At 36.8% G+C, this 13143-nt stretch overlaps 2 protein-coding genes and 5 non-coding genes across 7 annotated transcripts; 4 read left to right on the plus strand and 3 right to left on the minus strand.

Moving 5' to 3' along the window:
• Positions 1–95: 95 nt before the first annotated feature.
• Positions 96–296, plus strand: Y119D3B.21 (Protein KRI1 homolog; the record flags this gene model as incomplete). Its single annotated transcript, NM_064949.6, has 1 exon — positions 96–296. The coding sequence occupies one exon, from the start codon at positions 96–98 to the stop codon at positions 294–296; it is 201 nt and encodes a 66-aa protein (NP_497350.1).
• Positions 297–1583: 1287 nt separating this feature from the next.
• On the minus strand, positions 1584–7168 carry pes-4 (K Homology domain-containing protein; the record flags this gene model as incomplete). Its single annotated transcript, NM_064950.7, has 8 exons — positions 1584–1912; positions 2710–2905; positions 3813–3888; positions 4483–4557; positions 4611–4763; positions 5351–5479; positions 6266–6677; positions 7041–7168. The coding sequence occupies 8 exons, from the start codon at positions 7166–7168 to the stop codon at positions 1783–1785; spliced, it is 1299 nt and encodes a 432-aa protein (NP_497351.3). The 3' UTR covers positions 1584–1782.
• Y119D3B.24 lies at positions 3462–3548 on the plus strand. The gene has a single exon (NR_052072.1). It is a non-coding gene; the product is annotated as an Unclassified non-coding RNA Y119D3B.24 (non-coding RNA).
• On the minus strand, positions 3472–3545 carry Y119D3B.t1. Its single transcript has one exon. It is a non-coding gene; the product is annotated as a tRNA-Ile (tRNA).
• Positions 5525–5666, plus strand: Y119D3B.23. Its single transcript, NR_052073.1, has one exon. It is a non-coding gene; the product is annotated as an Unclassified non-coding RNA Y119D3B.23 (non-coding RNA).
• Y119D3B.25 lies at positions 6072–6213 on the minus strand. The gene has a single exon (NR_052074.1). It is a non-coding gene; the product is annotated as an Unclassified non-coding RNA Y119D3B.25 (non-coding RNA).
• Positions 7169–10554: 3386 nt separating the features above from the next.
• Positions 10555–11161, plus strand: Y119D3B.10. The gene has a single exon (NR_002653.1). It is a non-coding gene; the product is annotated as an Unclassified non-coding RNA Y119D3B.10 (non-coding RNA).
• The last annotated feature ends 1982 nt before the right edge of the window (positions 11162–13143 follow it).

A 13143-nucleotide genomic window follows, 5' to 3' on the forward strand; every position in this document is an offset into this window, starting at 1 on the left:
GCCCCTTTAAGACGGCGTATAAAAAGAGTCAAGGAAGCATTACAGACATAACCCAGTTTCTTCAAGCTACTCATTCCAATTGCTCCCAGTTCCTCATGAGTGATAACGACGACAACGTGTACGACCCCGACGAGGTGGAGGAGGTGGATGAGAAGGATCGGTACGACCCCAACGATTTGGAGGAGATGGAGTATGTGAAGGGGCTGGAGGAGAAGGATCGGTTCTACTTTGACAAAGACATGTACAATAGTGGCGATTTAGACGATTTAGAAGAATACCCCGACTACTCCAATTAGAGAAGTGGAGCAACACAAATAATTTTTCTTTTGCAATCAAGCTGAACTAAAATTAAAACCTGTGTGAATAAAATTTGTTGTATTTCATTCTAATTGTCTTTGTAAATCGGCAGACTCATTAAGAAAAATCAAACTATTTTGCAAATACAATCAATTCTCATCTTATCGAACTATTTCGGAATTGGCTGGTGATTTATGTATATTGATTATTTTCAAATAGGTTTGCATTTTGTTTTCTTCCGAGTAAAATTGCGATAAAAAGGTGAGAAAATAGAGAAACGTCTAGAAGGGTGTGGAAGTTTCGGGGTTCAGGTTCTGCAAAATTCAGCAAAAAATGTGACAATATTGTCATATTTTTTGCTCATTTTCTGGAATTTTGAAAAATGAGCAAAACATGTGGCAATATTGCATAAAATGTGACAATATTGTCACATTTTTTGTCAAAATTGGCCTAAAATCCGCAATTTAATATTTATTTTTTTTTTCAAAATAACTATTTTAAATAATTGACAAACGGTGAAAAATTTGGAAATTTTTTAAAAATTTTTTAACAGTTATATTCGGTTATTTGGGTATATTTTCTGTTAATTTGAAGAAAAAAAATATTTTTGACTCTACTCCACCTTCAATTCCCCACATTTTATATTTATTAGCTATTTTATCAATTCTGCTGTTGATTATTTGGAAATGTTATAGGCCCGAAAAATTAAGGAGTAACTAGGCGTTTGCGATTTAACATTACAAGTTTCCAATTCACCATTTTCTTATAGCACGTCTCGTTTTTGATATATTTATAGGTTTTCCTGAAGAAATAGCCAAAAATATGAATAAACTCTCTATTTAAATAATAATAATGGCCTAAAAATATACAAAACGGTGTCGAGTCGAGTCGATAATCACAATTAGACAAAGAAATTTTAATAATTAACTGAAAAAAAAACAAATTCGCGAGTGTAGATGAGAAAAATCAATAAAGCTCGATGGATATAGAACTTCACAGATGAATGAGGATTTTTTTTGGGGTACAGAGTGATCTCAGGGCCGCCTATCTGTAAAAATATCGATTTTTGATGAAAAAATGGCGAAAAATCGATCACGGAAAACAAAATCAATAATTCTTCAAAGTTATCGACGATTTTTGCTGATTTTATCGATTTCTTGGTCAAAATTTTACGAAAAATTCAAATTTCGCATTTAAAACCTTTAAAAACCAGCGAGAAGTGCACAAAATTAAGAAAAATCACTCAAAAAGGCGGGGTAGAAGGTGAAACCGACAGAAAATTGGAGTGGTTTGATGGGTATTTATTGAGAAAAATATCACAAAAAGCATTGGGGAATCTTATTAGTCGTTTGAAAAAAGAATTTGAGGATTTTTAGAAAAAAAAAAAAATTTTTTTGAAAATTTTTGGGACAAAAATTTTTTGAAAAAAAAAAATTCAAAAAAAAAATTCTTTTTTTAACCCTAAAAATCCCCACAAATCTTTATTTAATATGGATGAAATCGTGCCGATGACGTGGCGGCTCCTTGAGCAGAAGCTCCCGATGACGTGGCTTTTCCAGAAGTGGTCCCGGGCGGTGTGGGGCCGCCCTTCATGAACGGGGCGCCGATTAGCATACTAAAAACGGGAACTTTTTTTTTAGTTTTGTTGAGTTTTTTTTGGATTTTGTTTGGAGGTGCTAGAGACATAGGAAAAATTGATAGAAAACTGCATAATAGTAGCGAAAACGGCATGCAAAAAGTTGGCATTTCTTTTTGAAAATTTAATTTCTGAAATTTTTTTTATTTTGAAATATTTCTCAAAACAAGTTTGAAATTCGAATTTCTCACAATTCTAGCTTCAAAATGACACCCCACATGGCCATGTTACCGTCAAGTAGCCTATCGGCACAGCTGAAACCAAAGCTACAGTACACAGCGTGGCGGGACCCAAAAATTTCGAAGTCGCCGGAACCAGGTCATGATGGGGGTTATTTGAAAGGTCTTGAAAAGTAGAATTCGAATTTAATATACACTTTTGTTAAAAACTGACTTGAAATTTTTTTTTCTAAAATAACTTTTTAAAAAAATAAAATTTTGAAATTTTTTTGTTTTTCAGTTTTTCTCGATACAAAATTTAAATTCACGTTTCTCGATATTCCAGCTTTAAAATGACCCCCCACATGCCCTTATTCCCGTCACCTAGCCAACCGTCACAGCTGAAACCAAAGCTACAGTACCCAGCGTGGCGGGACCCAAAAATTTCAAAGTCGGGTCATGATGGGGGTCGTTTAAAAGGTCTTGAAGAGTAGAATTCGAATTTTTTAATAAAATTAAAACAAAATTGAATTATAAGTAAGAATTTACATGGAACAGAGACAAGACAAATGACAATTTTTTCACAATTTCTTTTTCACCAAAAAATTAATGCTTTACCTCTGATTAAGAGCATATTGATTCAATAATTGTTGCTGTTGTTGCTGCTGCTGTTGCATGGCAGCCATATCATAGCCCTGCCACTGAGCAGCTGCAGCCGCTGCCGCACCGGCTTCCATAGCCTTGGAGTTGTCCTGACCGCCGAGTTGGACTCCATTTGCCGTGTAGATCAGCCCATGTTGACCCAAGTATACTTCTGGAAACGTAAGGCTTAAAAAATTTGGATTTTTCTGCAAAAAAATTTGTAGAAACTTATTTTTCTTATTTTATCTCAAAATCCCTTAAGTTTTATAAAAAATTTCAACTACAAAATTGTTGCGTATAAAATTTTAAACATTTTGGCTTTTGAAATTTTTCTGATAGCTCAATTCCTCGCAGAGTTACGGCCATTTGAAGTTTGGCGCGCTCTCTCAGCGGGGAGACGCAGAGAGTGAGAGTGTCTGCGTCTCACCTCTCTCGCCTGCAAACTTAAAAGGGGCATAACTCTGCGGATACGTGAGCTTTCTGAATAATTTTCAATCGCAAAATGTGTAAAATTTTGCGGAGAATATTTTTGTAGTTTAAAACTTTTCTGTATCTTTTCTAGATTTTATGATATTTTGGAATTAAAAAATGCAATAATTTTTTTTGCAAAATTCTTCAGTAACAACACCTAAAACTTGTTAACGGACAAGAAGAAAAAAGTACATTTCGTTTTTGAATAAAACGACACACTTGAAAAAGACAAAAACTCAAAATATATATAGCTAACTAAAAAAGGTTTGCCGCCAGCAGGGGTCGAACCTGCGACCTTGGGCTTATTAGACCCACGCTCTAACCGACTGAGCTATGGCGGCACGTCCACCGGCGGGGATTGAGGCGTAGAGGAGGTAAGAGCGGCGGCGGCAGTGGAGAAGATAGGGAAATGAAAAAGAAAAGAAGAGAGAGAGAGAGAGTTTAAAGGGAGGTGGAGGATGAGAAGATTACGGTAGGTTTGTGTGTGTATGTACAGTACTATAGAGATTGATAGATGATAGCTTTGGGTAGAAATTACACATTTTTTAGCTGGAAAACTGCGAAAAAATCGATAATTTCAGCGAAAACCAAGTAAAAATGCGACAAACCTTGAGCCTGTGAAGCCTGCTGCTGTTGTCCGGGCATCATAAGCTGTTGATTGAAGAGAGCGGCACGGGCGGCTAGCTGAAACACAACTACCCAAGGGAGTCTCTCGTGCTAACATTTGGGGGGGCACTTTTCGGGGGGTTTTGAGGGGGTAAAAAAGGCAAAATTTCGGTGGGGTTGAAAACGGGCAAAAAACAGATAGAAGGGGGCGGGAAGGTTGGAAATTACACTTCATGCCGTTGGATTACTTTTTTTGGCTCAGTTTATTTTTATTTTTTAAAAACTCATTTATCACATTTCCCTTTCTCTTTCAAAAAAGAAATTAACTGTGATCTTGTAGGCCTTAAAATTCTAAACATTTTGTTAGTTGGAAATTTTTTGATAGCTCTTCTCCCAGCAGAGTTATGCGCGTTTGAAGCTGAGCGGCGAAAGAGTGTGCGGCGAGGGGAGACGCAGACGACAGGTGTGACTGCGTCTCCCCCCGCCGCACACTATTTCTCTCTGTCGGGCGGGCGCTCAACTTTAAACGTATATATCTCCGCGGAGAAGAAAGCTATCAAAAAGTTTTCAACTGATGAAATGCTTTAAATTTTTAGCTCTACAACTCTACAATTAAATATTTTGTTTATCTTTCCTATTTTCCAAGATATTGTTAAAAATCCAAATCCACACCTCTTGTTGAACGGCTGCAAATTGATGTTGTTGGAGCAGTGCGTTAGTGACCAGTTGCTGCTGTACCTGGACTCCCTGAAACTTTTTTTTTCAGTCTTTTTTCCAATTTTCCATCCTGGTTACTGTACCTGTCCGCCACCCATAAGTGCTGCCGCGGCGAGTTGCTGTTGAGCCTGTGCCTGTTGTTGTTGTGCGGCAATTGTAGCCGCTGACGTGGCGATTGCCAATGGGTTGAACGTTGGTTTTGGGCGGTATGTGATTGTGGAGCCTTTTGGTGGAGCCTGGAATTTTAAGACTTGTAGCCCTTGAAATTCTACACATTTTTGTAGTTGAAAATTTTTTTGTAGCTCTAACGGCTGTGGAGTTATGCGCCTTTAAAGAAAGGCAGACTAGTGAGACCGGTGGAGAGAGAGGGCGTAGACGACGATGGTGTCTGCGTCTCCCCTGGCCGCACACACTATCGCCACACACGTCTTGCCGCGCAGCTTCGAACGCGCATAACTCAGCTGTGGAAAGAGATATCAAAAAATTTCCAACTAACAAAATGTTTAGAATTTTAAGGGCTATACTTTTCTAATAAAAACGTTTTTGTAGGGCCAACGGTTGTAGAGTTAATCCGTTTCAAAAGTCAATTCCCTATAATTTCTGATCAATTTTCCCCATCATTCCTTTTCTTTCTAAGCAACAATATTTGATAGAAACATTATACAAAACCGTATCATCACGCTCCGTCGCTCTTCATTATCACTAGTGCACATTAAGTATGTCTGCGTCTCTCCGACGTCCCGCACTCTCTCGCGGTTTTATCGATTAAACAAACATTTGATCATCCCCCCCCCCCCCCCCCCAGCACCATCACCCAACAAACCTCAAGAAGAATCTGACAAACTTGTGTCATACACAGGTTGATTGCGTCTGCGGTGCCTGATAAGGTCACTGCACGTTCTGTCGAGTGGGGTAGCATCTCTGAAGCCACTTGGATCGAGGCGCCCGTTGCCTGGAAAAAAGAGAAATTTAGATTTTAGGACGAAAAAAGAAATTTAGGACATTTTGCCAGTTAACAACTTTTTTGTAGCACAAACGGTTGTGGAGTTATGTGCCTTTAAAGTTTGGCCGAGAGGAGAGCCTGCGATGCCGATTCATCTTTAAAGGCGCATAACTCATGAACCGCTAGTGCAACAAAAAAGTTTTTAACTATTAAATTGTACTGCTTGAATTCCTACACATTTTATTAGTTTTCAAATTTTTAAAAGCTCCACTCGTCGCGGAGTTATGTGCCTTTAAAGCGAGGTCATGCAAGGGAGTGTATTGCCCAATGTGATAGCGCACCATCTTTAAAGGCGCATAGCACATGAACCGCTAGTGCTACAAAAAATATTTTGACTAGTAAATTATACAACTTAAATTTATACATAATTTGTTAGTTAACAACTTCTCGATAGGTCTACTCGTCGCGGAGTTATGCGCCTTTATAGCAATGCCGGGGGGGAAAATGTGTTCCTCACTTGAGCTCGCCCCATCTTTAAAGGCGCATAACTCATGAACCGGTAATGCTACAAAAAAGGTGTTAATTGTGAAAATGTGCTTCTTAAAATTCTGCATTTTTTATAAGTTAGCAACTTTTCTATAGCTCTACTCGTCGCAGAGCTATGCGCCTTTAAAGCTAGGCCGAGAGGAGAGCCTGAGATACCGCTCCATCTTTAAAGGCGCATAACTCATGAACCGCTAGTGCTAAAAAAACAATTTTTACTATTAAATGTGTAAAATTCCAAGCTCTACCTACCTCCCGAATATCCTTAATCTTGCTCCCACCCTTCCCGATCAAACTTCCACACTGTGTCGCCGGCACGATAACCCTCATGGTAATCGGTGGTTTTGGTACAGAATTCGGCAGTAACAGCATATCCTCTTCGAATTTATTGCAAACCATATTAAAAGCCTTTCCGATAACGCCAAGAGTCCCCGTAATCGTCACAATTCTCTCGGGGCACGAGCCATCGGAGATGTTGATTTTCGCGCCGGATTCTTCGCGAATCTTTTTGATTTGATCTCCTTTTTTGCCGATTATACTACCGACTTCTTTGCCCTGCATGAGGAGTCGTATGGTGAGCACAAGGCTTGTGGTGCTTGGTGAGGTTTCTCGTGGTGAGCAGGAAGAACTGGGGTCGCCCAGTAGGTGGTCCGATGAGGTTGAGCTGAAAAATTTGGAAAAATTAACTTTTTTTAAAAGTTTCACTAAAATTTTTCAACTGAAAACTTGTAGCCCTGAAAATTCAGAACATTTTGTTAATTGGAAACTTTTTGATACCTCAATTCCTAGCAAAGTTATGAGGCTTCAAAGTTAGGGTGTCGCCCGGCAGAGGAAAAGAGTGTGCGCTGGGGGGAGACGCAGACGCCATCGCCTCCTGCGTCTCCCCTCGCCGCACACTCACTCACTCTGAATCTTTGACGCCGTATAACTCAGCGGGGAATAGAGCTATCAAAAACTTTCCAACTAACAAAATGTGTAGAATTTCAAGGGCTACAATTTGAATGCAAAAAATCCAAAAAACCCCTACCCATTTGCAGTATTCCTTGTCGTTGTAGTTGTCTGTGCTGCGTATGCTCCCAGGTAGTCTTGACTAGCATTCTGTTGTGGATATGATAAGTATGTTGCAGATGCGCCCGGGTACATGGATGGGTCCATCTGCAAAAAAAAAATCGATAATATAAAATATCCAGAGGCTCCAGAAACTATAAAACTGCGTTTGAATTGTAATAATTTAGGTAATAAAGTGGGAGAGAAGGCGAGAGAAAGAAACGACGTTAATGTGGTGTAGTTGAACGGCAAACTGCTCTGCTTATCTTATCGAAAAATGACATGGGACACACTGACCGCCCATCTCACACCCCCTTCCAGCCGTCTTTTTCTTAACTTGCTAACCTTAACTTTTAATCGGTGCTATCTCAACAACCCCAAGTTTAAATTGAAAATTGTCAACTAAAAAGTTGTAGTCCTTGAAATTCAACACATTTTGTTAGCTAAAAACTTTTTGACATCTCTACCCCCCGCGGAGTTATGCGCCTTTAAAGTGTGGGCACCGCCGGCGAGAGTGTGTGGAAGGAGAGAGACGCGGTTTTTAAAGTCGCATAACTCAATTGTGGTTAAAGTTATTTAAAAAATGTTAACTAGCAAAATGTTTAGAATTTCTAGAGCTACAAATTGTTAGTAAAAATCTTTTTGATATCTCTATCCTCCGCGGAGTTATGCGCTTTTAAAGTGTGGGCGCCGCAGGCGAGAGTGTGCGGAGGGGGAGGGCGCAATTTTTAAAGGCGCATAACTCATTTGCGGTAAGAGTTATTGACAAAATGTTAACTACCAAAATGTTTAAATTTTTTAGAGCTACAATTTGTTAGTAGAAAACTTTTTGATATCTTCATCCTCCGCGGAGTTATGCGCCTTTAAAGTGTGGCGCCGCAGGCGAGAAAGTTCATAGGGGGGGGGGGGCGCAATTTTTAAAGGCGCATAACTCATTTGCGGTAAGAGTTATTAGAAAATTTTCAACTACGGGAATATTTAAAATTTCCAGAGCTACAATCTTTTAGCTAACAATATTTTAAAATTCTCAATTTGAACCGTTGAAAATTAAGATAAAAAACTATTGTTACTTTCCGGGAAAAAACTCGAAATTTTTAAGGTATTTCAGATGAAAATCTATAGAAAAAGTTCAAACTAACAGCAGAAAAGTACAAAATGGGGAAAATGGTGAAAAGAATACATAAAACCCCCTCGCTCTCCAAAATAGACAATAGAATCGGTGGTGCAGGTGATGAATAATTTTCTCCCTACCCCTCTTCTCTTGTGGAGCAAGAGCCGGGTTTTCCTAGTTTGAAAAACATTTTGAAAAGTGCACTTTTGAACCGAAACAATTGAAAAATTTAGTGAAAAATTACAGTTTTTCACGGATTTTTCACGAAATTTTGTGAAAATACCAAAACCCAGTAGTTTTACTAGAAAACTGTTACCCAAAAAATATAGCCCTTAAAATTCTGAGTATTTTCCTAATTGAAAACTTTTTGATATCTCTCCTCCCCGCGGAGTTATACGCGTTTAAAGTTGTACGCTGGGAGAGAGTGTGGGAGGGGGCGAGACGCAGACCGCCTCGCCGCCTGCATCTCCCCCCTTCCCACACTCACTCTGCCTGCCGCACTTCAAAGGCGCATAACTCAGTTGGGAGAAGAGATAGGAAAAAATTTTTAAATAAAGAAATGTGTAGAATTTTAAGGGCTACAAATTTTCAGTTAAAAGATTTTCGAAAAATCGGATGGTTTTTGAGAAAAATCGATTTTTCTTCGTTTTTCAAATTTTTTAAAGGACAATTTGCCCAAATATCACAAATTTTCAAGCTGACAACAACTCATCATCAAACAAATAAAAGTTCCCGTCTCTTACTGCCACGTCATACCGACACACATGGCACACTATCCCCCTATCACTAAACAAATACAGGTGGCGAGAGGTGAGTGAAGAAAAGGAGGGGCCGCCCGGCCTATACATACCCCCTGTGTGTTTCCCTTCTTTTTCTTTTCTCTTTCTGAAATTTGATATGGTGCAACGATGAAACGAAAGGAAGAAAAGTTGGAGAGAGAGAGAGAGTGTGAGAGACGCAGAGAGAAGGTGAGCAGGGGGGCACCTGTCTTGCGGGACCTCTTAACTTTAAATTTGTATATCTTGGGAACTAAGGGTGATGGAAAAAAGTTGTCAATTGTGAACTTGTAGAGAATTAAATTTTACACACTTTGTCAATTGATAATTTTTTGTTAGCTCCGCCCATTTTTGAGCTAGACCTGTTTTAGAGGTTGCATTCCAAGAAGAGCACTGACAAACTTTAAAGTGGTGTAACTTTGGAAATTAAAAAGATACAAAAAATTGGTTACCCACATCTTGTAGATCATTTAATTTTGTATATTTTAATAGGTAAAAAATTTGAGCTAGCCCCGCCCACTATTAAGCCACGCCCCTTTGTAGTTTTCAATCTTAAATTTAGACTTCTTTTGGGCTAATTGTGAATTTCGCGGGGAATAACTTGTTTTTAGTTTTATTTTAAATTTTTTAAAAATTAATTCAGGTAAAAATAATCAAAATTCCAAAAAAAAAACAACAATTTGAAAATTTTGAGCAAAAAAAATGTCCAAAAAAATTTTTTTTCGAAAATTTTTTAAATCAAAAATACGACTTTTCTCATTTTTTTTGCAGAACAGCTATTGATTTTTTACAAAATTTTACAAAATAAGCTAATGAACGTTTGTTTTCCACAAGATTTCTACTAGAAACCCTAAAAATCCAAAAATTACGGCTCCCAAATTTCAAAGCCGCTTAGCTCTAAAGTGGGCGGAGCTAACAAAAAGTTGTTAATTGAAAAAATGTGCAAAAATTAATGAGCTACAAAACATTAGTTAAAACTTTTTTGATATCTTTATTAGTTTAGAAGATACATTAGTTTTTCTGAAAGAGCAAAAATTTTTTTTCAAAAATTTCAAAAAAAAAAAATTAACAAAAAAATCAATAATTTCTCAAAACCTAATACGTACTAAATTCTCCTAACAAATACATACTTCACAGAAAAAAGTTCAAAAGCGCCAAAGTATGCACAAGCTGTTCACCGAGATATCGGGTGCCAGCACTGAGGAACATCTGTCACCAAGAGAGACGGAGATTTAGAGGCGCAGGCGTTTAATGGGCTATTAATAACGCAATTTTCAAAAAATATTAGCGCATAAAAGTTGTTAGTTGGTGGTGGGTTTCGTTAGGAAAATCAAAAAAAAAAATCAATAAAAACCCGGAAAAATTTAATAATCTTTTGGAAAAACTGGGTTATCTCAAAAATTAAAAACGTTATCAAAAATATTTTGTGTCGCCTGACGCAGCGAGAGAGTGTGAGGCGGGGGGAGACGCAGTCACCCTCGCCGCCTGCTTCTCCCCCTCCACCACGCTCTCTCAGAAGCGTCTACTTTGAAGGCGCATAACTCGGCGGAGAGAAGAGCTATGGTAATTTTAAAAAAATACAAAAATGTTTAGAATTCCAAGGGCTACAAAGTGAAATTAACAAAAATTCTCGAAATTGAAGTTAAAAAAAATTCTAATCGATTTTTTGCAAAATTTTTGAATTTTTCAAGTTTAAAAATGTAAAAATGACATGGAAAGCTGCAGAGATGGAAACGCAGCAGATATAGAATTACATAGAATGAAATCCAATACTTATTGAGCGGCTTGAGAGGGTCCCCACCACTAAAGAGGCGGGCTCCGGGAGCTAAAGTGGCCCAAAAACTCGACTAATTGCAAATGTGTTGATTTGTTGGAAATAATGTGGAATGACGTTTTTAGTGGTCCCGGCTAAGAGAAAAGTTGGTTGGAGCCGGGTGGAAGAAGAAAACTGATAATTGAATTAGTGGAGAATTGCTGGGCTCGCGGAGCCCGAGCAATTGTATTAGACCATTAGAGATGGGGCTATACATTGACTGAGTAGCGACGCTGGGAGGCTTTTGCCAAAAAAATTTGGGCCGTGAAATTTAGATTTTCAGTCAAAATTCAAAAATTACCAAAAAATTTTTTTTGCAAAATTTAAACTAATATAACTTTGCTCAAAATCACCCGTTTTAGTCCATTTTTTAACAGTTTTTGTTGCAAATTTTACGAGCTTATATAAAATTTAAAATATCTTACAAAGTAATGATCTCGGAGCTGAAAATTTGGGTTTCTAGTGAAAAGTTTGAAATAAAAAAAAAAAAAAAATTTGGACCAAAGTTTGAAATCCCCGTAACTTTGCTCAATTTTTACCAATGAAGCTCATTTTTCATCAGAATTTAGATAATTACCACAATTATAACATATCTATTAAAAATTGGCACAAAGCCAAGATCTAGTACGATTCTAGTCAGAAAGAGGAACATCAAAAAGCAAAATAGGTGAGAGTGGAGGGAGAAGCACTGAAGAGCGGCGGGCCGCCCGTTAAAGGCGACACGCACACACACACATAGAGAGAAAGCACACGATTTAGTTAAACACGGTGGGGAGATATTGTACATACACAGAATATGGTACTGTAGGTATTGGAGAGACGCAGACGGGCAAAGATACACACTGTATACAGAAGAACTTTTTGTTGATGGGTGGTCTTCTTCAAGGAGCCGCGAGCTGAGAGGGGGGAGCTTTTGGGAGATGCTCTGAAGGTTAGGTGACTAGTTTTTTGAGTAGAACGTGAAATTTGAAGTAAAATGTGGTAAAAATTGGAAAAATTGGTAGAAAATTTGAAAAGTTGTGGGGGTTTAAAATTTTTGGTAATTTTCAGCAACAGTTCCAGATTTTGAATGAAATCCCATAATTTTTATATTTAAGTTTTGGTTTTTTTTGTAACACATTGTTAAAGTTCAAAAATGTACCTTTTCAGAAAATTAAAAATTAGCCAAAAAATATATTTTGAGCAAAGTTGCACAACTTCAAAAATTTGGCAAAAAACCGAAATTTTTAAATTTTTGGCTGACAATTCAAATTTTTAGAATTACAAACAGATTTTTAAAAATAAAATATTGTTAAAGTTTGTAAAATTACCTATCTAATCCATCAAAAATTGTCCTAAAATGTGCATTTCCAGAAAAGTTACATAATTCCGAAAATTTGGTAAAAATCAAAATTTACAAATTTTTGACAGAAAATTCAAATTTTTAGCATTTTTCTGATTTGTCAAAATTCAGATGTAATAATATTGTTAAGTCCGTAAAATATACTTTGAAATATGATAAAATCGTTTGAAACTGATAATTTTGAGCAAAGTTGCGAGACTTTAAAATTTTGACCAAAAATCTAAATTTTGCAATTTTTGTCAGAAAATTCAAATTTTAAACAATTTTCCAATTTTTTAAAAACGATTTTTTATTATGACCGTCAAGTCCGCAAATTTTTCTTTCAATTGTGTGTAAAATAATCTTTAAAGGTTTATTTTAAGCAAAGTTGCGAGACTTTGAAAATTGGCTCCAAAAATTTTTTAAAGCAAAAATTTCAAATTTTTGGCTGAAAATTCAAGTTTTCAGGATATTCACTAAAAATTTGGCAAAAATTGTCAAAAATATCTTGTAGAAAATAAAATGCTCTATTGATTTTAATAAAAATTATTTAAAACGTTCAATGTTGAGCAAAGTTACAGGGTTTTAAAAATCCAAAAAAAAATTTTTTTGGGGTAAAATTTCAAAACCTTATAACTTTTTTGCATAATTTTTTTTTCACATTACATTATAAATTTTTAAATAATACGCTCAAATTAGTTCTAAAATCTAGATTTTCCAGGGACCAATAAAAAAATCTTTGGAACATAATTCCCATAAATTGCACAGAATTGGTGTGAAAATGTACAAGCTTAATAGTAAGCTTAACGAAAAATAGCAATATACAAGAGAGACGCAGAGAAATAAAGGAACGAAAAGAAAATAAATCTGAAGAGGCTCGGTGGGGTACATTTGGTCCGAAAGAAGACCTCTTAAGGACCCCCATCATTTGGAAAGAGCATTTTCAAGTAGATGGAATATTACACAAAATGTGCTCTTTCTAAAATTTAGTTAGTTGGGACAGTTTGAAAGTTCTGGCGCGAAATTTGAAATTTTCGAAAAAATTTGGACTGAAAGCCTAAA

The sequence above is a fragment of the Caenorhabditis elegans genome, chromosome III, assembly GCF_000002985.6.
Source record: "Caenorhabditis elegans chromosome III".
NCBI lineage: Eukaryota > Metazoa > Nematoda > Chromadorea > Rhabditida > Rhabditidae > Caenorhabditis > Caenorhabditis elegans.